This window comes from Stomoxys calcitrans, chromosome 5 (assembly GCF_963082655.1).
Source record: "Stomoxys calcitrans chromosome 5, idStoCalc2.1, whole genome shotgun sequence".
Taxonomy (NCBI): domain Eukaryota; kingdom Metazoa; phylum Arthropoda; class Insecta; order Diptera; family Muscidae; genus Stomoxys; species Stomoxys calcitrans.
This window is the reverse complement of record NC_081556.1, coordinates 104,332,657-104,357,921: the sequence shown is the minus strand read 5'-3', so window position 1 is coordinate 104,357,921 and position 25,265 is coordinate 104,332,657. Positions and strand designations below refer to the sequence as shown.

Genomic DNA, 25,265 nt, shown 5'->3' with positions numbered 1-25,265 from the left:
CCGACTATATGAAAAATCCGCAATTACTTTTTGGGCAACCCAATAGTTGAATTCGTACAATGCTACACCTTTCGTTGTTGGTGTTGTACCGCCACTCCTAAACCATCGCACTTCTTGTAAGGCTGTGATGTCTGACTTGTTCTTTTTCAGTGCGTATACTGCACTTTCTCTGTAAAGAGTTTGGACATTCCACGTAAAGACTTGCAAATCATGGTCTTTAGTTCGTTTGCGTGGTTCGTCAACTTTAGGGGAGTCCATTTTCTTATTCCTCCAGAGCCTCAACCATATTTTTAGATCTCAAGAGAACTTTTCTTAGAAATAATTTTCTGATAAATGTTTCCCATGCTGTGGGACCTGTCAAACCGAAAACTGAGCGAGGTTCTTGGTAGAGCAGACGGATTTTGCAGTTACTACGCGAATAAAGCCAATTTTCGCACGCAGAACAGTAAGCTGAGAAAGCTTTCCGGTGCGGGATAGCTGTGAGCTCCACACAAGCTGGAACTTTGGGGTCCCATCTGTATGGCTACGAGGCGCCAGCGCGGAGTATATGACATTTTCGCCGCGTATGACCATATATTGGGTTGCCCAAAAAGTAATTGCGGATTTTTTAAAAGAAAGTAAATTCATTTTTAGTAAAACTTAGAATGAACTTTAATCAAATATACTTTTTTTACACTTTTTTTCCAAAGCAAGCTAACAGTAACAGCTGATAACTGACAGAAGAAAGAATACAATTACAGAGTCACAAGCTGTGAAAAAATTTGTCAACGCCGACAATATGAAAAATCCGCAATTACTTTTTGGGCAACCAATAGTTCTGGTACTGCCCAGATAGAGCTATACAACGTGTACATACCGACGGTTGGTAGTTGTGGTTGTGTGTGTGTGTTAATGGCTAAGCTGACAGGCCAGACATAAGTGGGCTACTGTTTGGTCATTATCGTCTGTTTCTAGGTGACTCTATATGAAAAATCCGTAATTACTTTTTGGGCAACCCAATAGTTCTTTTGTACATTTAGATTTAAGTTTAGAGTTAAGAAACATTTATAAACAAACTTAGTTCTCTTTTAAATGGTAGCAGGGAGGTAAGTATGTCTACCTTTGACGCTGAACGGTTAGAGATTTTATATCTACTTGAGGGACGATTTCTAAAAAATTTTGTCTTTAGAGAAAAATTTCCTGAAATTTTGTTGGAAGAAAATTTTCTCTTTGAAGAAACCTTACTTAGTTTAAGTATGTAGACATACATTTATTTTTTTGATTTTATTTATTAATATGTAGTTAAAAAATACAGAGTGATCATTAGCAAAACCCAATATAAACTGAAAAACATAGGAACTAATAAAGTAATTGTTTGTTTTTTTTTTTTTTTTTTTGCTTCACATACTATTTACACAATCCGAGATCACTAAACATGATGTATAAGACTAATAAAATATTAACATTTATTTGCATTTTGCCGTTTCTTGTTTGTTTGTTGTTTGATTTAAAGTAAACTCGGCTTTATATAAATGGCAAACAGTCAGTGGTGTGATGAGCCTTAATGGAATGATTGCAGTTTTCTCAAAAAACTCAGAGAGTCTTTGTCCCTGATACGCTTTCACTTGGTTGGTCCAAAACCAGTCAATTTTGCATATACCATCCGACAATGGGATGGTATCTGAACTTATGCTATGGAGACAATTGAAAAGTATCTCCCATATTACAATTATAATACAAATCATATACACATACATACTAATATACAATGAGAATAACAAATCGAGAAAACAAAAGAAAAACAAGCAGTTGGAGTAGAAATTTTAAAAAGGAAAAGTTGTAAATTCATTCTTCTATTCGCTATGGTTTCCAATTTGTTCTACAATTGCCGGAATCCCTGTTCTTTGTGTTTATAACTTCTGTACAATGCTCTGCCATTTGCGATTTCCTCGAGTCTAGGCGAATTGCGCACTGCTTAGGGCATTCGTTGGTGTCTCCGATTCGTCTTCATCACTGGCCGTCTGGTCGAGTTTCTCGAACCCGCTTCGTTTATTGCGCTCCCCCAGCAGGCCGCCTAATTTAAAGCCATCCGGTTTAGCTGGAAAATCCCAGGCGTGTCGACGATTATTCTTACCAAATGGCATGCATCCTGGAAAAATATTCAAATTGTTAATAGTTAAAACAGGTGCATATATACTGCGAAGATATCATGTATACATACATAAATCAAAACGAAATTAACGAAAAACAAGTAAAAAGGCGTTAAGTTCGGCCGGGCCGAACTTTGGATACCCACCACCTCGGGTATATATGTAAACCACCTTTTGTCAAAATCCGGTACAATACTAATACCTTATGTCCCATAGCAGAAATATGTGGAGGGGCTTAACTTAACTCTTTGTCCCAAATTTCGGCAACATCGGACAATAAATGCGCTTTTTATGGCCCCAAAACCTAAAACCGAGAGATTGGTCTATATGGCAGCTATATCCAAATCGGGACCGATCTGTGCGATAATGCAGAAGTATGTCAAGGGGCTTAACTTAACTTACTGTCCCAAATTTCGGCGAGGATCGGTCTATATGGCAGCTATATCCAAATTTAAACCGATCTGAGTTATATTGACGGAGGATGTTGAAGGAAATTTCAGCAAAATCGTATAATAAATGTGGCTTTTATGGGTCTAAGACCCCAAATCGAAGGATCGGTCTATATGGCAGCTATATCCAAATCTGAACCGATCTGAGCCAAATTGACGGAGGATGTTGAGAGCCTAACACAACTCACTGTCCCAAATTTCAGCAAAATCGGATAATAAATGTGGCTTTTATTGGCCTTAGACCCTAAATCGGCGGATCGGTCTATATGGGGCTATATCAAGATATAGTCCATCTTCGAACTTAACCTGCTTATGGACAAAAAAAGAATCTGTGCAAAGTTTCAGCTCAATATCTCTATTTTTGAAGACTGTAGCGTGATTTCAACAGACAGACGGACAGACGGACGGACATGTCTAGATCGCCTAGATTTTTACGCTGATCAAGAATATATATACTTTATAGGGTCGGAAATGGATATTTCGATGTGTTGCAAACGGATTGACAAAATGAATATACCCCCATCCGTCGGTGGTGGGTATAATTAAACAAAGGATTTGGAGACTGATTGAGAGATGAAAGAAAAATCTTCGAAGCAAAGGAAAAGCTATAAGGCACTGCCAGCTCATAGGCGTTCAAGGAGTGGCGTTTAATGAGCCATTAGGCGAGTTTGGCTCTCCGATAAGAGTTGCCCATACTGCCGAATTAACCAAATCAAACACTGTGCCAGTTTCCAGGTATGGCAGTAGCTTCCTACAATGACTATTGCGAATAAATCGTAGCCTAATGCTATGAGTTGCAGTGTGCTCAAGGCTCTGTGGGCGATTTTCTCACGCAGAAGAATAGCCTGAGCAAGTATGAGCTCGTGCTACTGATAAGGATCCTTACTCGTCTTTGCAATGTTTCGTCTTTTGAGGTTGACTTCTGTCTTCTACTGGGCTTTCAGCGTTGGGTGTTGGCAACGGCCAAGCATATATTGTGTCAATGCCCTGCAATAACGGGAAAATCTCAAAGGGTTAAACCTATCCTATTCAAGGGTAATAAACCTACCATTTCCAGGGGTAATCAGGGTGGCTACCATAAGCGTAGAAATACCTCTTGAAAATAGTTTGAAAAGTTTTGGCGCCCATCCCAGAATTTTTAAAATTAAATGGTTTTCGAGAAAAATTTGATAATTTTATTACTACTTACTAATTTTATTTAGCTTTCCAAGATAAAGGGTAATTAAACTGCCTCTTTCAAAGGTAAAGGGTTATAAAACTACCGCTTTCCAAGGTAAAGGGTAATAAAACTAGCCTTTTCCAAGTTAAAGGGTAATAAAACTACTCCTCTCCAGGGAAAAGGGTAATAAAACTACTAATTTCCAAGGTAAAGGGTAATAAACTACCCTTTCCCAAAAAACGGGTATTAAAACTACCCTTTTTCAAAAAAGGGTAACCAAAGTACCCTTTTCCACGGTAAAGGGTTATAAAGTCACCCTTTCCCAAGACAAAAGGGTAGTACAATTACCCTTTCCCAAGGTGTAGGGTAATGAAAATACCCCTTTAGAAAAAGGGCAATGAAACTTCCCTTTACCAAGGTTAAGGGTTATAAAAATACCTTTTTCAAATGTAAAGATAAAGGTAAACGGTAAAGGGTAATAAAATTACCCTTTTCACTAGGTAAAGGGTAATAAATTTACCATTTCCTAAGGTAAAGGGTAATAAAACTACCCCTTTCCAAGGTAAATGGTAATCCAACTATCACTTTCCACGGTAAAGTGTAAAAAATTGCCCTTTATAAAGTAAAGGGTAATAAAACTACCAATTTCCTAAGTAAAGGGTAATCAAACCACCCTTTTACATGGTAAAAGATAATAAAGTTATCCTTTCCCAAGGTACAGGGTAATAAAACCAAGGTAAAGGGTAATAAATTCACTATTTCCCAAGGTAAAGAGTAATAAATCTACCCTTTTACAAAAAGGGTAATGAAACTACAATTTTCCAAAAAGAAAGGTAATAAAGCTACCCTTGCTAAGGTAAAGGGTAATAAAAGTACCCCTTTCCAAGGTAAAGGCTTACAAAACTACCCCTTTCCAAGGTAAAGTGTAAAAAATTGCCCTTTCCAAAGTAAAGGGTAATAAAACTACCAATTTCCAAGGTAAAGGGTAATCAAACTATCCTTTTCCCTGATAAAAGGTAATAGTCACAATTTCCCGTGGTACAGGGTAATGAAACTACCCTTTCACAAGAATAAGGGTAATAAACTTACACTTTCTTAAGGTAGAGGGCAATAAATCTACTCATTTCCAAGGTAAAGGGTAATAAAACTACACTTTTACAATAAAAATGGTAATGAAACTACTCTTTCCCAAGGTAAAGGGAAATAAAATTACTCTTTTCCTAGGTAAAGGGTAATCAAACCACCCTTTTCCATGGTAAAAGATAATAAAGTTAGCCTTTCCCAAGGTACAGGGTAATAAAACCAAGGTAAAAAATTTACTATTTCCCCAAGGTAAAGAGTAATAAATTTACCCTTTTACAAAAAGGGTAATGAAACTATCATTTCCCAAGAAGAAAGGTAAAAGAGCTACCCTAGCTAAGGTAAATGGTAATAAAAGTACCCCTTTCCAAGGTAAAGGGTAATAAAACCACCTCTTTCCAAGGTAAAGGGTAATAAAACTACTCCTTTTCAAGGTAAGGGGTGATAAAACTACCCTTTCCCCAGGTAAAGGGCAATAAAACTATTCCTTTCCAGGGTAAGGGGTAATAAAACCACCTCTTTCCAAGGTAAAGCGTAATAAAGCTACTACTTTCCAAGGTAAGAGGTAATAAACCTACCTTTTTCCAATGTGAATGGTAATAAAATTACCCTTTTCCAAGGTAAAGGGTAATCAAACTACCCTCTCCCACGGTAAAGGATAATAAAGTTACTCTTCCCAAAGTAAAGGGTAATAAATATTCTATTTCCCAAGGTAAAGGGTAATAAAACTACCCTTTTTCCAAGAAAATGGTAATAAAATTACAATTTTCAAGGCAAAGGGCAATAAAACTACACTTTCCTAGGTAAAAGGAGATAAAACTACCCTTTTCCAAGGTAATGGGCAATCAAACTATCTTTTCGCACGGTAAAGGGTAATAAAGCTACCCTTTACCTTGGGAAAAAATTTACCCATTTTCAAAGTAAAGGGTAATAAATTTACCCTTTCCCAATGTAAAGTGTAATATATTAGCCCTTTTCCAAGGCAAAGGGTAATAAATGTACACTTTCTCAATGTAAAGGGTAATATATTTTCCCTTTCCCAAGGTAAAGGGTAAAAAACTAACCTTTTATAAAAAAGGGTAAAAACTACTCCTTTCCAAGATAAAGGGTAATAAAATTACCCTTTTTCACGGTTAAGGGTAATAAAACTGCCCTTTCCCAAGGTAAAGGGTAATAAAACTACTTCTTTCTAAGATAAAGGGTAAAAAACTACCCTCTTCCAAGGTGAACCATTTTCAAGGCAAAGGGCAATAAAACTACACTTTCCAAAGTAAAAGGTAATAAAACTACCCTTTTCCAAGGTAATGGGCAATCAAACTATCTTTTCGTACGGTAAAGGGTAATAAAGTTACGCTTTACATTGGGAAAAATTTTACCCTTTTCCAAAGTAAAGGGCAATAAATTTACCCTTTTCCAAAGTAAAGGGTAATAAATTTACCCTTTCCCAATGTAAAGGGTAATAAAGTTTCCCTTTCCCAATGTAAAGGGTAATATATTTTCCCTTTCCCAAGGTAAAGGGTAATAAATTTACCCTTTCCCAATGTAAAGGGTAATATATTTTCCCTTTCCCAAGGTAAAGGGTAATAAATTTACCCTTTCCCAAGGTAAAGGGTAATAAAATTACCCTTTTTCACGGTTAAGGGTAATAAAACTACACTTTCCCAAGGTAAAGGGTAATAAATCTACTCCTTTCCAAGATAAAAGGTAATAAAACTACCCTTTTCCAAGGTAAAGGGTTATAAAAATATCCTTTTCAAAGGTAAAGGGCATTCAAATTACCTTACTTTATTCTATAATTGCTTTCTATATCTTACTATATAGAAGGCAATCCAATGGCAGCCGGTTGTACGTATCGGATTGACCCGTTGAAGTCCTTCATCGGCAAGGGCTGCCGCCTTAGTGTCCAAAAACAACAACTATATAGAAATTTGATTAGAGTATGCATTCCAACATAAATATGCCAAAGTTTGCACGATGTAGGGCAAAAAAAACCGGTCGCTTTGCGTTTTCGAAAACCGGAACAGGCCTGATAAACTCAGTTAATTTGTATGCACTGTTAGTAGAATTCATGGTGGTTGGTGGGCATCATGCTGGTGGATATTTCAGGAGTTGAAAAGTTTTTGCATTGGGTTGCCCAAAAAGTAATTGCGGATTTTTCATATAGTCGGCGTTGACAAACTTTTTCACAGCTTGTGACTCTGTAATTGCATTCTTTCTTCTGTCAGTTATCAGCTGTTACTTTTAGCTTGCTTTAGAAAAAAGTGTAAAAAAAGTATATTTGATTAAAGTTCATTCTAAGTTTTATTAAAAATGCATTTACTTTCTTTTAAAAAATCCGCAATTACTTTTTGGGCAACCCAATATTTTAAGTTTTGACATTCAAACAAAATAAAAATGAATGTGACAGAATTTTTATGCACTCAATGGGTAAAAACAAACACAATACACAAAGCACAACAGAAATAAATCAAAATTTTAAAAAAATACATTTATTTGTAAAAAAAATATATATATAAAAAATGAGATTTGATTGTTTTAAATTAATTACAATTATGTTGTTGTATCAGCTAGGTGGAGATTCTTTTACGCAAGTTATTAAAATCAATAGAAAATGTGTAAAAATAAAGTAGACTTTAAACATAGCACACACATGTGATGGATATAAAAATAAACAGAACGGAATGAATGACTAACTGACTACTATTGTTAGATAGGTCATGGTTTAGCTTAAATGGTAACAAGAATTTTTTTACTGTTAAACTATGCAAATGGAAAACAAAATGGAATTGAGGACACAAAAAAAAAAAAAAACAAAAGACACACATGATAATTAATATGACCATATAAATTAGTTTTGGAATAATAAAACAATAGATACACTGTGCACATTCATTATCATAATTGGGAGAAGTAGCAGCCTTAATAAACGCAATGATCACAAAAGGAAACACACTTTAAAATAAATACGAATTAGCAACTGAAAAAGGTTTGTTTAAGTTTAAATATATAATACACTCTATTTTAGGGAGAATCTTCAGAAACATTCTGAGCTGAGGCTACCAATTTGCGATAGACTAGCTCACTGGGCTGACCTACGCTTAAACCAGCCGCATTACCTCTTCGACGCCTTCGGGCTATTAGTAGAGCCAGGCCAAATGTGAGAAAGGCAAAGAGAAGCATAAGTGATGCCACTAGTATGGCCGTTGCACCAGGCTTGTGATGTGTTGGTGTACTACTTGCGGATGAATCATCATCCCCAATGATGGCATCAGCAGACAGACCTGCAGCCGCCGATGTTGTTGTGGAATTTGAACGCTGAACTTTGTAGTCCATTTCTATATTGGCCTTTGGCTTGGCTGCTGACAGTGGTATTGACTTCACCAGAGATTTGTGTAGGAATTTATGTATACGCTTTGGATCCAATTCGGCCACATAGATTTCATTGCCATCGATGGTAACGGCTATATCGTGAGGATTTCTAAACTCTAGATCGTTGGGTCCAAATTTCGCTGTAACCTTTTTGGATTTGAAATCCATAACATAACCACGCACTTCGTTGTAGGGATCCGATTTGAAGCCAATCTCTGCGGTGGGTCCATTAACAATAACAAATTGACCTCCTTGAAAAAAGGAAGAAGAAGAAATTAAATATCAAATTGAAAATTAAATATTAATAAAATAAACCAAATACACTTACCTTGGGCAGGTGTGTAATCCATGCTAAATAATCGATCACCTATCAGCGGCGAATGATATTGGGAATGAAATTGTCCGGTGGACCAAAAGAAACATTGCACACGCCCATTCTCTCTATCTGCTGCACATATAAGTTCCTGCTCTGGCACCAATGTCAAGGCATGCGGAATGGCGAAGAAATTTTGGGGAGCTTCTTTGTGTGATCTTCCGGAGAAAGAGTTTTGTCCCCAGGACAATATACGCACACCATTTTTGGAATATTTTAGTATGCGGGCATTGCAGTATCCATCGGCAACAAAGAAATCCCCATTTGGCAGCACAGCCACAGAGGTGGGTTTGCAGAATTTTTTATCGCCTGCACCAGGTTCGAAAGCTATTCCCAGTTTCATAAGAGGTTTGTCGTTGGAACCTTGGGGTCCGAATTTAAAGACTTGATGCAAAGCAACATCCGTCACCCAGACATTGTCTTCATGATCGATGGTGAGACCGTGTGGCATGTAGAATCTAAAAGGGAAAGCGAATATTTCTATTAAAAATGGGAAGAGAAATGTTTGTTTGAACGGCCTTTCAATGAGACTCTCTGCTCGATAGCGCTGATTGTTCACGACTGCCGCTGTATGGAGCATTCCACTATGTGAACGCGCCCGTTAGCTCGCATCAAAGCTTCTCGTGAAAGCGATGACTATCACACAGACCGGACCTCAAAGTTACAGCCTGTGTGGTGCTCACAGCTATCCCGTACCGGGATTGTTGTTATTGTAGCAGTGTGTTGTGTTCTATCTTTTGTCTACTTTGGTTCTGTTGAATGTCCAGATTCAGGAACTCTGTGACTAAGCTGGGATGCGTCCAGAGGTATCTGGGTTTGAGTCGCGTGGATCCTGGCTGGGCAGTTAAACAGGTGACGTGTGTCGTTTGGTCCCAGGTCACAATCGCGACACACATCCTGTACGTTGGCAACAATCCTAGTTCTGTAGGAGTTGAGGCGGCTGCATCAGGTGGATCTTCGTGATATAGAGCTAAATGTTTAGCGATACAAGAGAGTAACTCTAGATCAAGCAGCATATCAAGCGGGCTGGACAACGTTTATGTAGACACTGACACGCATGAGATTGTAGATAAGCTGAATGTGAAAGACGATGGAGTAACGATACCGAACATCAATTGTCATTTTGTTTTTGATACAAATTACTGTACCACGATTCCTGATAGAACCGATTGGAACAACGATATTCCTGGTAACAGAAGTTACATAGACTTCTATACGAATGGTTTCAAACTAAACGACCAAGTGGGCTTTGGTATATTCTCTTAAGATTTAGCACTGGTCATATCGAAGAGGAGATCCTTGCAATCGAGGAAGATATTCCTATATCTTAACGAGGATAATCTTTATATCTTAATAATGTCATTACGACGATTGGCATAAATAACTTCTCAGAGAGCCAGGCAGCCATTAAATCCCTTGAGAACGTATTTCTGAACACAAAAACCGCCCTCGACTGTCGCAGATCTCTCAACAAGATGGCGGGCCACAGAGATATCCCAGGCAATTCTAAAGCGAACGAGCTTACCAGACTAGGAACTACCTTACACACTCCAGGGACACTTAAATCTGTGTGTATGCCTCTAGCGACATGTAAGCTAAGTTTTCAGGACCGGGCCCGAAGCGCAACGAATGATAGATGGTCACAAAGAGAGGGCTATGAGCTATGCAAAACTATGTGGCCTCATCTAGACTTGGAAGAGGTCTACTGCGTTGCTGTCATTGATGTCTCAGTCATTGCGTCAGCCGTAATGAGAGGTCACTGTCTAACATGCTGACAGACTGAAGGATGCCAGCAACGACTTTTGCACAAGCTGTAGGGACATCGAGGAAAAAGAGACTATAGAACACCTTCTGATGTCCCGCACAAGCAGTTAGAAGGATTTACCGGATGTGAACATTCGCAAGTTATTGGGCTTTTTATAGCGATCTGGCTGGTTCAACGATAGGAACTAGAAGGCATCTTCCTTCTTCTGTTCCTGTGGTATCACAATGGACGAAAACGTCTAAGTGAGTCTGATGGCAGACTGCCACTTAAACCTTAACTATGGTCTCGTGGAATAATATTCAGATCTGCCAGAATGTCGCTCTTCGAATTCAGACGGGCTGTCTCTTCAGTCCTCACGTAGACCACCTTCATTAGGAGACAAAGATCCTACCCCTGCCAAGACATAACTACATGCATACATAAGCAATACCGTACAAGTCATCATCTTGTGGATAGGCACCCACCACCCAGAAACCTTAAGGTGGATCTACATGATCTGGGGCAAGAGGTTCGGCACTACAAGCAAGAACCTCTAGATCATATAGAGCGGGCCTAAAACAACATAAATGCAGACACAGTTGTAGATGCGGTGAATAGCTACCGGTTGAATGTGGTATGGTAGTATGACATTGACCTTCGCGCAAGGAGCGTCAACTCCTACAGAACTAGAGATGATGCCAACGAGCAGGATGTGTTTTCCGAAAGTGACTTGGGACCACACGACACACGCCAACTGTTTATCTACCTAGCCAGACCTATTCGACTCAGTCCCGGCCCGGCACAGGATAGCTGTGAGCACCACACATGCTGGAACATTGAGGTCCGATCTGTGTGGGTTTCATTGCTGTAACGAGAAGCTTAGCTGTGAGCTACCGGGCGTGTCCACAAGTTGCGAATAGTGGAATGTTCTATACGAAGTTGCTGCAACGGCAGTCGCGAACAATCGAGCGAAGAGTCTCAGTGAGAGGCCGGGTGGCACCGGCTCTTGCACAAACACTGAGGGCCTATGATGCTCGATATGATAAGGCCTGTTATTAGCGCCTTTAAAAAACCAATGGCCACCCTGTTGCTGCGGCGTACGGAACGGAACAAGCTTGCTCACCTACAAGAGCTTGGCGAGGATCGCTACCTCCACATGCAATGTGTCTACAACAACCACTCAGTTCCGGAGCTCCTGGATCTGGAGATTCAACAGAACCAAGTGGTCGAATGATAGAACACAACACACTACTACAAAAACAACGTCTACTAGTAAGCAAGTTTTTGATAATGCTGACCTTGCTAAGGGTTGGCGTTATGGCGATCTTCGCCCTGAGATATGTTTATAAATACCCACAGAAATGGAAATATTAACCTTGTTGTGTTTGGAAGTAACAAATCTTCGTCAAGCCCTAATAGGTGAGAAATCTCGTTCCTATTCACAGGACGGATCGCCGCCAGAACGTGATGGCTGATGGATATTTAAAGAGGCCAATAGCTCGCCTAGTCACATCGTGCATCATAATTACTCAGTATTTAAGCAAGTGCTGGTGCCGCCCAACCTCTCGCTGAGACTCTCGACCCGGGACGGGATAGCTGAGAGCACCACACGGGCTGGAACATTGAGGTCCTATGATGCTCGATATGATAAGGCCTGTTATTAGCGCCTTTAAAAAACCAATGGCCACCCTGTTGCCGTGGCGATCGGAACGGAACGAGCTTGCTCACCTACAAGAGCTTGGCGAGGATCGCTACCTCCACATGCAATGTGTCTACAACAACAACTCAGTTCCGGAGCTCATGGATCTGGAGATTCAACAGAACCAAGTGGTCGACCTCTCGCTGAGACTCTCCACTCGACCCGAGACGGGATAGCTGTGAGCACCACACAGGCTGGAACATTGAGGTCCGATCTGCGTGGTGTTTAATGCTGTCAAGAGAAGCTTAGCTGCGAGCTACAGGGCCCGTCCACAGTTTGCGGATAGTGGAATACTCCACACGGAGTAGTTGCAACGGCAGTCGTTGACAATCAGCGGTATCGAGCGGAGAGTCTCACTGAGAAGCCGGGCGGCACAGGTTTTTGCACAAATAGTGAGTGCCTATGATGCTCGATATTCAAATAACCAATAGCCACATTGTTCTGCGGCGATCGGTGATTATTGATTAAATATCGAAGAAAAATGCTGGTGGTTAATATTTAAAATGTACTTACAAATTTTTACCCCAATCGTAGACCAGTTTCCCCGTTTCTCGTTCCAATGCCAGCACGGTGCTGTCACGTATGGGGCCTTTATTACGTCCATAAAACTTATTGTCATTTGAAAATGTATTCTGCTCCCATATGCGATCACAACGATGAAATAGCACCACATTACCGGCCCTATCGAAACTTACAGCGGTGACCGAACCCAATTCAACATCCATTTGAGGCCATGACGATTGATAGACATATGCTAGGAAAAACAAAAACACAATGAAATTCACAATAATTGATATTGATTTCGTATTGTGATATAATCATATACTTACTTATGTTAAGTTTATTGATCTCCTTTTCTATATCAATTTTTTCCGATTTATGTTTATCCGGCCACGAACCTGGATCAGTGGCTGAAACAGTGGCTCCATTATTGATGCTAGCACTACTGCCACCACTGCCTTGCATAATTTGCAGAAATCGTTTGTCATTATTTAGCAGTTGATCTTCGGCGGCCAGGGGATAATAACGTGGCAGATTGATTTTCTAACCACCAAAAGTAAATTGGAAAAAGACAGCAAAAACACAAATGAGCAGGTATTCAATTTCATTTTGCAATAAAATATATAATAAAAGGAATGATATGTAATAAATGATAATAAGCAAATGTTTTTACTCAGATTTTATTGTGGAATGCTATAAATCTAAAGCGATAGTGACTTATTACCTGAATTATTGCCCAATATGCATTTAAAAACAAAAACTTAAAAGGCTTCCTACGAATGTAAGATATTGACAATCAGTTGTATGCCCTTAAAAAAACTGAGGGATACAATCACTTAGTCATACCATTTGTAACAACACCTCGAAATATTGATGTAACACCTTATACAGTATTTAAGAACTCCATCCCGATAGCTACCCTGAAGCCCTGATCTATAAAGAAGGTTGATAGTGGGCTTCTAGGTACATGAGAGAGAATTTTAGTTTCCCATCACTCACTTTCGTGTGATATGTCACTTAAGTGCAACATTTTTATTATGTGTACATCATTCCAATCGGTTGTATCATCATAACAGTAAAAGTAGTTATCATATCCCCATAGAATAAAACCACCTACGCATGTAAAACAATCTAAATATAGAAAATACTTAAATAAAAACCCACTCCCAATTTCATACTTCATTAGAACAACAACAACAACAACAACCTACTGGGATGAAAATTGATACTACCATACCATATCAAACAATAAACGAAATCACTCAACATCAATGGCTATATTCCCGCAAAAGCCTTGATAAAAAAATAAAACACTGCCGGCTATGGGTGGGTGCTTGGGAAATCTAAAACACTCAACAACATGAAAGAGGCAACACAAACAGACATAAAAACAATCGTAGCGAAAGAGAAACAGTTAAACAAAGTTGACTACATGAAACCCTACATCTTTGTTAAAAGCGGCATATCGAAGTCAAATTTTCTTAACCAACTTGATCTTGAATAAATCGTTTTTTGCGTTACATTATATGGAATATCGATGAATGTATAGCATACTACTGCCATCTGATTGTTCCAATACGATAAATATGGCTTTTTTCCAGCGGAAAATATTTGGTGAGTTAGTTAAGTTCTATTGGGTTGCCCAAAAAGTAATTGCGGATTTTTTAAAAGAAAGTAAATGCATTTTTAATAAAACTTAGAATGAACATTAATCAAATATACTTCTTTTTACACTTTTTTCTAAACCAAGCTAAAAGTAACAGCTGATAACTGACAGAAGAAAGAATGCAATTACAGAGTCACAAGCTGTGAAAAAATTTGTCAACGCCGACTATATGAAAAATCCGCAATTACTTTTTGGGCAACCCAATATATAGTGCAAATCACTGCACTGAAAGGCTCTCAAAGAAATGAGAACCTAAAGTGGAACCACACACAGATGGTGTTCTATAGTCTCTTCTTCTTCGATGTCCTCACAGCTTCTGCAAAAAACATGTTGCAACCTTCAGTATGACGTCTGTTCTAGCCAGTGGCAGCAAAGCGGTATATCTCTTCAAGTCTAGATTAGGCCACATATTTTTGGAATGTTCACAGCCCCCTCTTTGCGACCATCTTTCATTCGTTGTCCTTGGGGCCTGGTCCTGAAAGATTTGCGACAGTCGAAGGCGGTTTTTTGTTCAGAAATATGATTTCCAGGGATAAAATGGCTGTCTGAGAAGATATTTATGCCAATCGTCGTTATGACATTATATCTTAGCCATTCTGCCACTTCCTTAATTGCAAGGATCTCCGCTTCATACACACTGCAGTGTTCCGGTGACCTCCTCTATTGGGTTGCCCAAAAAGTAATTGCGGATTTTTCATATAGTCGGCGTTGACAAATTTTTTCAACGGCTTGTGACTCTGTAATTGCATTCTTTCTTCTGTCAGTTATCAGCTGTTACTTTTAGCTTGCTTTAGAAAAAAAGTGCGCGAAATTTTGTTTACATTTGTTTGTTTGGTGTCATTTTAATATGGGTACCACATGTATTGAAAGAAATTCATTTAACATACCGAATCAACGCTTGTATATGCACCTTAAACGCAATGAATTCGATCCGTTTTTAAAACGAATCATAACTGGAGATGAAAAATGGATTGTTTACAACAACGTTAGTCGAAAACGATCATGGTCCAAGCATGGTGAATCAGCTCAAACCACTTCAAAGGCTGATAGCCACCAAAAGAAGGTTATGCTGTCTGTTTGGTGGGATTGGAAGGGTGTGGTAGATTTTGAGCTGCTTCCAAGGAACCAAACGATTAATTCGGATGTTTACTGTCAACAATTGGACAAATTGAATACAGCCATCAAGGAGAAGCGACTAGAATTGGTCAATCGTAAAGGTTTCATATTCCACCAGGACAACGCTAGACCGCACACATCTTTGGTCACTCGCCAAAAACTGAGTGAGCTTGGCTGGGAACTTTTGATGCATCCACCATATAGCCCTGACCTTGCACCATCAGACTACCATTTATTTCAATCTTTGCAGAACTCCTTAAATGGTAAAACTTTCGGCAATGATGAGGCTATAAAATCGCATTTGGTTCAGTTTTTTGCAGATAAAGGCCAGAAGTTCTATGAGCGTGGAATACTAAATTTGCCAGGAAGATGGCAAAAGGTTATCGAACAAAATGGCAATTATATATTTGATTAAAGTTCATTCTAAGTTTTATTAAAAATGCATTTACTTTCTTTTAAAAAATCCGCAATTACTTTTTAGGCAACCCAATAGATCTTAAGACTACACCCCAAAGCCCACCTGGTCGTCTAGTTTGGAGACATCCGTATAGAAGTCTATGTAACTTCAGCAAATGTTATTTTGTATATAAAACACTTCAAGCCGTTTCAGAGAACAGAACGGAAATGGAATACCTCATGTTGGGACATAGTTCAAGGCATAGTCAAGAGGGCCCTAAGATCAGAGAGCTGAATCGAGAAATCAACCGACGGTCGGACATCACCAGCTTAATTTATGGCTTGAGCTTTAAGACAATGAAATGCGTCAGTTTGTTCAAAAGACTATTTGTGGATTATTCTGAGAGTGGGAGAGCGAAGAGAAGCATTACAATACATGGCATTCGTGGTCTCCGGGCCCATGGACTATGTTACAAGTGCGTTAATTGCATAGCAAGAAGACAAGATTGTGACCAGGGACCAGACGACACCTGTGTAACTGCTCAGCTAAACCCACTCGACCCACACCCAGATTCCTCTGGACGCACCCCATCTTTGGGGTGCAGAATTCCTGGATCTGGATACTCACCAGAATCAAGCAGACGAAAGATAGAACACAATACACTGCTACAACAACAACAAGAGAACGAACGCCTCCAGTTGCCCCTGAGGAAATTGACCTCTCCCGGCAAACTAGAGTAGTTCTGTGTCAATTACATTCCGGCAGATGCAGCCGCCTCAATTCCTACAGAGCAAGGATTGATGCATGCAGATTTGAAAGATATATGTCCCGATTGTTAGCAGGGACCACACGACACACGTCACCTATTTAACTATCAAGCCAGACCCACTCGACTGAGACCCAGATCCCACTGGACGCACCCCTTCTTAGTCGCTGTGTTCCTGGACCTAAACACTCAACAGAATCAAGCAGACGAAAGATAGAACACAACAAACTGCTACAACAATAACAACACAGCTATCCCGACATAGCTTGACCACCACCCAGGCTGGAACATTGAGGTCAACTCTGTGTGGTGTTCATTGCTATCACGAGAAACTTAGCTGCGAGCTACCACAGTTTAGGGATAGTGAAGTGCTCCATACGGAGTAGCTGCAATGGCAGTCGCGGACAATCAGCAGTTTCGAGCGGATGGTCTCAGTGAGAGGCTGGGCAGCACCGGCTCTTGCACAAATACTTAGTGCCTATGATGCTCGATATCACAAGGCGGGTTATTGGCGCCTTTAAACAACCAATGGCCATCTTTGTCCCGCAGCGATCGGTCCTTTGGACCGGAACGAGCTTGCTTACCTACAGGAGCTTGACGAGGAGCGCCACCTCCACATGCAAATGTGGCTACAACAACAAGATTGCCCGGCACAGGATAGCTGTGAGCAACACACAGGCTGAAACTTTGAGGCCCAATCAGTGCAGTGTTCATCGCTGTCCCAAGAAGGGGCACTGACGCGCAACCAGACGCGTCTGAATGTTAAACTATAGGGCAGCTGGCACCAAGTGTTACAAAGTTCACATTGGTATATCTGTTAAATTAGAAATGAAACGGAAACAAAACATGGGCAAAAGGACATAACCAAGGATCTTTCAAAAATTTCGTCTGGGCGTACAAATTATTTACGGATGGACTAGGTCGTAAATAACCGGAAGCTTCATCTGGTTTTAGACCAATGGGCTCAGAAAAAATCCTGGGTAGAATTCTGCAGCTCCCTGGAGAATACATCAGAGGCCTCTAGGCTAAGGAAGATTCTGTCCTCGAGACCTATTACGATGGGTTATATTCAAAAGTCAGAGAATTTATGGACAATGTCTAGTGAGCAAACACTTAGAACTACTCGTTGATACACATTTCCTGGGAAATTCTCCAACGGACTACGTAGCGCCAGAAGAGGTTTTTTTCCACGTAACCAACAAGCAGGGGATGTCCCCTATTTATGCTGTGCATTGCGTTGGCAATTAGTAAAGTTAAGGGAAAGAGAGAGTAGTATTTATTGATATTAGTCTTAAATTTCTGAACGTCAATGTCGGTGGGAAAGACATTAGCCGGAAGTCGATTACACATAAGAATGGATGGGTTGAAAAATGAATTTTCTCGGTAATGCATGGTTAGGTCGACTGGCCAATCAATTACAAACGGGTGTGAGTTTCTGGTTAGTCTTCTATTCCTGGTGAACATGCTAAAGTCAGGGTTAAGAAGACGAATATAGAGCATTACAACACTATCCACATTCCAACGATGAAGAGAAGCAATAGAGTTGGATACCCTACTGTCCCCAATCAACACCATCGCTCTCCGTTGAACCCGGTCAAGTAGCTCCAATGATGATTTTGGAGCTCCTGCCCATGTATGGGAGTTATATTCCATCCTGGACCTGATGTAGGTAGTATAGATATTGAGAAGATCAGAAGAGGTGAAATATTTCTTGCACCGTATCTTCATGCCCTGAACATCAAGAGCATCTGACTGTTCAATATCTATACCGTCGATAGATATCGACGATTGAAGTGAGTCAGTGAATCGCTTGTGAGACAAACAGCACTGCGTCTTCTGTGCGTTAAGGCTACTCTGTTTATTCTACCCCACTCGGAAATGGCCAACAATCCTGGGAGGGCCTCTCATCAATAATGGTCGAATGAATATGAATGACACTGACTACTGTCATTGGCAAATGAGTATGCTGGATTCGAAGTCTGACTCAATAGATCGTCAATGAAAATAAGAAAAAGGGAAGGGGAAAGGGAAAGGACAGAGCCTTGTGGCACACCTGCGGTCAATGTATACTCCTCTGATGAGAGGTTGTCACTGGTATGCATTCATCGGGGGTTATAAGGGAAATTGTGTCTGAGCCGAAAATCCTTTGGGCGAAAATAAGTTTCGACTCCTTTAAGTCGCCAGGCCCTAATGATGTATCACCGGTTGAATAACAAGCAGTGTCTGATAGACTGTTTGCCTGCCTTAAGGAGCTATATTCTGCTTGTATCAAAATGCCATAAATACCTATGGGATGGAGGGACACGAAAATCATTTTCATTCCGAAAGCAGGAAAACCTTACCACACGAAGGCGAAAGATTTTCTTCCTATAAGTCTGTCATCCTTTATGCTGAAGACTCTTGAGAGTTTGATAGAAACGTATCTTATGGCAAAGATCCTTGCAGATCGCCTGACGCGGCAACAGCATGCTGCCACACAAATTGATCAACCCTACTGGGTACCCTCTACTAAAGCACGTGTAAACAGAGAATGACTTAAATATAATGTTCCACATTTTATTTCGGCTGTTCAATTCGCCAGATGAACTTTTCGGTCATTTTAGAGAACATGTTAAAGACTAAGAAATATGCCAGTATGGATGGACTGAAGAAAGCCATTGTATGGGAATGGGTCAAAATACCGGCAGGTTACATTCATGTAGCTTGCAACTTGTTTCTTGACCGACCCAGAGCAAAAGTCATCCTAAAATGTGTTTATATGGAGTAAAATTTAATGGTTTCTGAAATTAAGATTAACTCCATCCCACATTTCTGCCTTTTTAAATCAATAAAAAAAAATAAATTCACAAAAAAATGTCGTGGTTTGAATTGGTAACACTTTGTGTCAGCTACACTGTGTTTGAATAAAGACAGCCAATAAAGGCAAAGTCATCGACAAACGTACATATTTATATCAGTTTCTATTTATAAGAATTTTAGCTTTGGTGGACCACCTTTGTTTTCCTTCTACGACACTTCGAAATCCAACCACGTCAGCGATATGAATGGAATGGTTTTACTCATTAACTGGAATGTTAAGCCATTCCGAAAAGGAAATCTATATATAAAGTATGCGATCATGCATTTCGTAAACTGCGCACATTGGTTATGAAGATGCCAGCGAATGTCCACTAACATAATGGAGTCTTAGCTTAAATTTATACCGGCTTATCCAGTAGCCAACAAAAGTTTGGATTTTTACCGGCAACATTATTTTATTGTAATGTAAAGTTGTCTAGGCATAAGAAGGGATAGACTAGGCATAAGAAGGGATGAATACATGAAATTTATTTATCACGCAGTTTCAAGCCTATCGCCTCACTTTAAAGTTAGCCAACCATTGCCGTCTTACTATCTTGTTCAACAGCATGTCTAATGTGTACCACGTACAAGTTTCCACTGTAGGGTACAATGATAAGCATCCCAAAATATAGAGTGAACAACAACAAAAACAAAAATTTTGTGTACATTTTGCAGTAGCTGTTGTGGACAGACTGGGAACATATGTTAACAAGAAGTTGGGGGGAAAAAATAAATCAAAAACGCACAACACAAAATTTTTTTCATCAAGCGCTTGGAGACATACTTGAATCATTTTTATAAATTAAAACAAAAAAAAAATAATAAACGGTTGCAAAGTACTTTTTCTTTAAATCCTGGCCTATTTAAGAACAAAAGCAATGACAATATTTCTTCTCTCAAAACATACACAGGCGCGTTACATACATACATACCCTTATACACCAATCATTTTGACAATAAATTGAATGGTTGGCTGTTGTGGCTTACCTCATCTGTTGCTGCTGAAACAACCAGCATGGATAAGAGCTGCGTTATGGCCCAAAAATATATGGTTGTTCCAATTAATGGTCGAGATGTGGCTTGCGTTGAACTTAACATTTTAATTTGTTTGTACAAGTGTGTGGTGATGTTGAGCTTTATTTTTACATGGACCCCAAACTTCTATTGTTTGCCAAGTAGTTTTGTATTTTGAGTAGTTTGAAAAGTGAGCAAATATTTGGAATGTTTTCTTATTTTGTATAATCACCAATTAATTCTAAACGACACTAACACTTTCGTAAATGTTTAATTTTGCCGTTTTCCCATATATATTCGCAAAACAGCATATTATCCTACCCGACGATTCTTTTTTTTATAATTGCCACAAAGCCAAATGTTTTGGCATTGCCAGATGCAAAAAAAAATGGTTTAACACTTACAAATGACAGTCGCACAACATCTGGATACACTGCGAGAAAATTATGTTCTATTTAAAGCAAGTTTACACTGGTCATTAACATAGGGATTCACAAAATTAATGCATCTTTAGAGTTGGTATTCTATTCTGCTTTAGGAATTGCTACGAAAAACTTTAACACAATATCATAATTTTTTTAAATATAATTATATGACATTTTTTGTACTAACTCACTCTTACAGTCATATTGCACTCGGATTAATTCTTTTTAAGTGCTTCTTTTAAGCCATTAGCTTAAGATAGGCATTTATTTATTTCACCTGTTTCTAGCTTATACGTTTTTTTTTTATATAGAGTGTGATATGTTGCGGATAGTGAAATGCTCCATAGGAAGTAGCTGCAACGGCAGTCGTGGACAATCAGCGGTATCGAGCGGAGAGTCTCAGTGAGAGCGGGCGGCACCGGCTCTTGCACAAACACTGAGTGCCTATGATGTTTGATATGACAAGGCGAGTTATTGGCGCCTTAAAATAACCAATGGTCACCCTGACCAACAGCGATCGGTCCTTTGGACCTGAACGAGCTTGCTCACCTACAGGAGCATGACGAAAATCGCCACCTCCACATGAAAATGTGGCTACAACAATAACGCCAGGGTCATAAGTCATAAGTCCAACAACAAAATAACTAACGATACAATCCTCTGGGGATGGTGGCGCAAATTTCCACTATGCTGTCAAACTTCTGTGCACAGTCAAATTGACATTCTAGTTTTTATTTGCATTATCATTTGTAGCAGCCATGACATAATTACCAGGTAGTGTTCCGTAAACAGCTGAGTAAATTTTTTTCTCGCGAAGTGGACTATCTGTCAGCGAATTTTGGTTGTGTGTATGTGTATTATAGTTAAAAACCAAAACACACACAAACAACGAAAAATAGCGCGAACAAGTAACATACACATAATAATAGTTGCACTAATAATTGATTTTGACAGATACTGCACTCAAATCGGCCAATTGAAAATGTCATAAAATAGGAGAAAACGTAAACAAATAATGAATGTAAAATGGGAATAAGTTGACATTCTCAAAGCCAAGTACTGCAAAAAATTAACAAAATTGTTGTTAGCTGATCACTTGGCTTAACCTTATTCAGTGAATATCGATGATCAACCAATGGAGTGGCTTTAAGATGCCCCTTGTGTTGCCCTGTGCCACTTTCTCCCTTATATTTATGTCATAGGACCGCAATTTATCCTCCTGTTCCTTAGCATATGGTTTATCCAAGCTCTAAGGACCTGGCCCACCCGGTGCTGTTGTAAGGCTTGAATCAATGTGTCGGTCCGCACATTGTAAACGCCCCTTCGATGTCAATGCACACCGCCAATGTGGCATCGAAGAATTCTTCTACTTTATTTTTTAATTTTTTTTTTCAATATTTTTTAGATTTTGTTACTACACAAAATTTTTTAGAATTATATTCTAAAATATAATAATATTTATTTATTTATTTTATTTTTATTTTATTGCTAAAAATTTTCACACCTATTTTGAAATTAGAACACAGTACCTTGCTTTGTTTATCATAACCTGCTTTTGACTCCATAGCTAGGCTACGTTACGTTTAGTACACTTTTCCGGCTTCAATAATTTTGCGAATGTAAACCAAACAGCTGTTGTTTTTTCTTTTCTTTGGCTTTATATTTTTTTTGAGATTTCTCTGCTGGTAAATCAATTTCCTTTATAATAATGGAGGAAAATATGGGTGAGCAATTGCATCCCAATTGGCGAGCCTTATCTACCATACATATTCCCATTAAGCGTTTTATAAGAGAAGGCATATATGAAACACACCAAGGCACCCACAGTTCCACCAGCAAAGAAAGATATCAAATTGAAGGAGTCAATGGTGGTGAAATTAAGGAATTCTACGAGAGTTTAACGAAAACGGAAAATAGACATGTTAAAGAACCAAAAACGAAAGCATCACCTTGCTACAGACCTAATAGTGCCTCAAGGCTGTCACTGAGAGAGTCCTTCCATATAAACAAGTACCAACGCTATGCATTGGAAAATAATGTGGAAAAATTAAGGCAATTAAACTTTGAAGGACAAGATGTTAATGCATGTGATGCCTATGGTTGGACAACGTTAATGATGGCTGCTTGTGAGGGCAATGTGGAGGCTGTCAAATATTTATTGCAACTGGGAGTGGACAGGGACATTAAAGATAAGGCAGGAAATATGGCCAAAGATTTGGCTAGAAAAAAGGGTCACTTTCACATCGAACAAATATTGGAAACTTTTTGGAGGCATCTTGATGGTAGTTCAACTAGTTCTGATGAGGAGGGAAACCAGTTGGAACCTTTTTACTGCGATATTTGCAAAAGAACATTTTCGGAAACGACTAGAAAATGTCATTTGTCTTCAACAGTGCATCAATTTAATACAAAGTCTTCCCTGGGCGATAATAAATTGCAAAAGTTTAATATATCCACACGCAATAAAGGCCTGCAGTTAATGATGAAACAAGGTTGGGACAGAGAAAGTGGCTTAGGACCTTCACAAAGTGGTCGTTTGTATCCGGTTAAGACGGTAATACGCAAACAACGTACTGGCTTGGGCATAGAACAGGAACCCGCCAGAGTTACCCATTTTCAGGCATTCGATAAGAAAGCGGTGCAACGTCAAAACTCGCAATACTACAAAAAGAAACCACGCAATCGCAATGATATGCGCAGAGAAAAAGTCAGGGAATGGAAGCGGGAAAAACGCTTGAGAAATGAGCTAAATTAAATGCCATGGGATGCCATTGTTTGCCCATTTGTGATATGTTCCGAAGTTTCCATCCATTTTATATGATTAATGTTTTTAACGCTTTTATGCAGACAAGAAATTACATCGAGAAAAAACTATGACCTCCAAATCGAATGAACAAAAATGTTTAGAAATTTTAAAATCAACAGAAGAGGTATTTTGTTAACGATTATAACAAAAAATAACACATAAATATTTTTAATTTTAATTTTTTTCCATTAACAGGTGGCTGATCAAGTTCTCGTCAACAAACAAGAACTGATAGCTTTAGATAAACGACGCCAACAAAATAGAGAAGCTATACGTGAACTAGAAAAGCCCCATGATAAGTCTGAAAAGAAGGTGTGGACAACTCTGGGCAGCATGTTAGTTAAGTTGGATAGATCCAAAGCTTTGGAATTGCTTAAAAAAGGTGATGTGAACTGCAAGACAATTTTGTTATTTACTTTAATAAGTCGTTGCCTTTACAGATCAACAACAAATTGAGCGTGAAATTCAAATCCTACAATCAGATCAAAAGATTTTAGTTAACAAACATCGAGATTTGGAACATTTCTCCCCCTACTCTGGTACTCACATAAAACCCTTAGATCGTAAAGAATTTAATGCACTCAAAGCAAACCTACCTATGTTGTAAACTAACAAATATGTAGAAAAAAAATTAAAATTAAGATATTTTTATATGAGCAAATACAAACTTGTGTTATTAGAAGGTAGATTTTAATTGCGATGTATGTAAAATTTTGTTAAAAATTATCGTCCAAAAATATGGTTTATTAGTGTATGGTAATCGCCGCTTAAGTTGTTAGAGTTAAATTTATACTGAACACAATTTGTACTTTGTCTAAATATTTTTATATTCACATGTATGCATTGAATTATTATTGGTAGACATTTGTACAATACAGAAATAATTTTTTCAGTTGTCTAATAATAAAAGCTTCGTTGAAGATTGTTTTGTAAATTGCTTTAACGCGTACTCTAATAGGTTATTGGGCCACCATGGATTTAGTTAAGACGTCGTTTACGAAGCTTAACGCGGATAATTATCATCTTTGGAAGTATAAGATGGAATTGATTTTACGAAGGGAAGGAGCTTGGAAGTGTGTTGTGGAATCTGCTCCAGACGTACCAGATGAGTCATGGATGAAAAATAATGAAAATGCTTTGATTTTGATAGGATTATCTGTGGAGGACAATCAGCTCTTACTTATCAGGAAAGCTAAATCTGCAAAAGAATCTTGGAATATCCTGAAGGCACATCATGAAAAGAACACTCTTGGAAGTAGTGTACAAATAATGCGTAAGATATGTGGAATGAAATTTAGTATGGAGAATACCATGGCTGATCACATCGCGAATATGAAAATTCTCTTTGAAAAGCTGGAAGCGGTTGGCGAGACATTTTCTGAACGATGGGTAATTGCTATGTTACTAAGCAGTTTACCACCTTCATATGACACGTTGGTGACGGCATTGGAAGCTCGAAAAATAGAAGAGTTAACAATACACGTTGTCGAAAACAATTTGCTGGAAGAATATCAACGTCAATCAAAGAACGTCGAACCAAATTCCGTGATGAAAACATTCAAAATTCCTCAAGTCAAGTCAAGTCAGGATGATGCTAATGGAAAGCGGTGTCACTTTTGCAAAATAAAGGGTCATCTCAAGAAGAACTGTTGGAAATTCAAAAAGGAAAGAAACATCAATGAATCCAAACAGCAAGCTAATAACGTTGAGAATAAAGAAAATTATATTTTT

At 38.8% G+C, this 25,265-nt stretch overlaps 3 protein-coding genes across 4 annotated transcripts; 2 read left to right on the top strand and 1 right to left on the bottom strand.

The window, feature by feature from the left end:
• Positions 1-1,283: 1,283 nt before the first annotated feature.
• LOC106080801 (peptidyl-alpha-hydroxyglycine alpha-amidating lyase 1) lies at positions 1,284-20,666 on the bottom strand. Its single transcript, XM_059370104.1, has 6 exons — positions 20,277-20,666; positions 12,833-13,046; positions 12,516-12,756; positions 8,515-9,017; positions 7,934-8,437; positions 1,284-2,128 (listed from the first exon to the last, which is right to left on the bottom strand). Exons 1-6 carry the CDS (start codon positions 20,385-20,387, stop codon positions 1,935-1,937), a joined length of 1,767 nt encoding a protein of 588 aa, XP_059226087.1. The 5' UTR covers positions 20,388-20,666; the 3' UTR covers positions 1,284-1,934.
• Positions 20,667-22,331: 1,665 nt separating this feature from the next.
• LOC106080781 (uncharacterized) lies at positions 22,332-24,185 on the top strand. 2 transcript variants are annotated; one of them, XM_013242315.2, is made up of 4 exons: positions 22,332-22,413; positions 23,576-23,658; positions 23,730-23,916; positions 23,975-24,185. In XM_013242315.2, exons 2-4 carry the CDS (start codon positions 23,602-23,604, stop codon positions 24,139-24,141), a joined length of 411 nt encoding a protein of 136 aa, XP_013097769.1. In that variant the 5' UTR covers positions 22,332-22,413; positions 23,576-23,601; the 3' UTR covers positions 24,142-24,185. The 2 variants fall into 2 exon arrangements, with proteins under 2 accessions (XP_013097769.1, XP_013097768.1); XM_013242314.2 differs by lacking the exon at positions 22,332-22,413 and having other exon boundaries at positions 23,500-23,658.
• Positions 22,420-23,483, top strand: LOC106080780 (G patch domain and ankyrin repeat-containing protein 1 homolog). The gene has a single exon (XM_013242313.2). It carries the CDS (start codon positions 22,437-22,439, stop codon positions 23,481-23,483), a length of 1,047 nt encoding a protein of 348 aa, XP_013097767.2. The 5' UTR covers positions 22,420-22,436.
• Positions 24,186-25,265: the final 1,080 nt, after the last annotated feature.

Bases quoted from the DNA above. Each gene is read 5' to 3' on its own strand.
- LOC106080801 (XM_059370104.1), bottom strand. From the start codon at position 20,387: ATGTTAAGTTCAACGCAAGCCACATCTCGACCATTAATTGGAACAACC. The intron at 13,047-20,276 runs GTAAGCCACAAC...TTTGGTGGTTAG, and splicing joins TTTCAGCAGCAACAGATGAG to AAAATCAATCTGCCACGTTA. The intron at 2,129-7,933 runs GTAATGCGGCTG...ATATTTTTCCAG, and splicing joins AGCCCGAAGGCGTCGAAGAG to GATGCATGCCATTTGGTAAG.
- LOC106080780 (XM_013242313.2), top strand. From the start codon at position 22,437: ATGGAGGAAAATATGGGTGAGCAATTGCATCCCAATTGGCGAGCCTTA.
- LOC106080781 (XM_013242315.2), top strand. From the start codon at position 23,602: ATGACCTCCAAATCGAATGAACAAAAATGTTTAGAAATTTTAAAATCA. The intron at 23,659-23,729 runs GTATTTTGTTAA...TTCCATTAACAG, and splicing joins TTTTAAAATCAACAGAAGAG to GTGGCTGATCAAGTTCTCGT. The intron at 23,917-23,974 runs GTGATGTGAACT...TTGCCTTTACAG, and splicing joins TTTGGAATTGCTTAAAAAAG to ATCAACAACAAATTGAGCGT.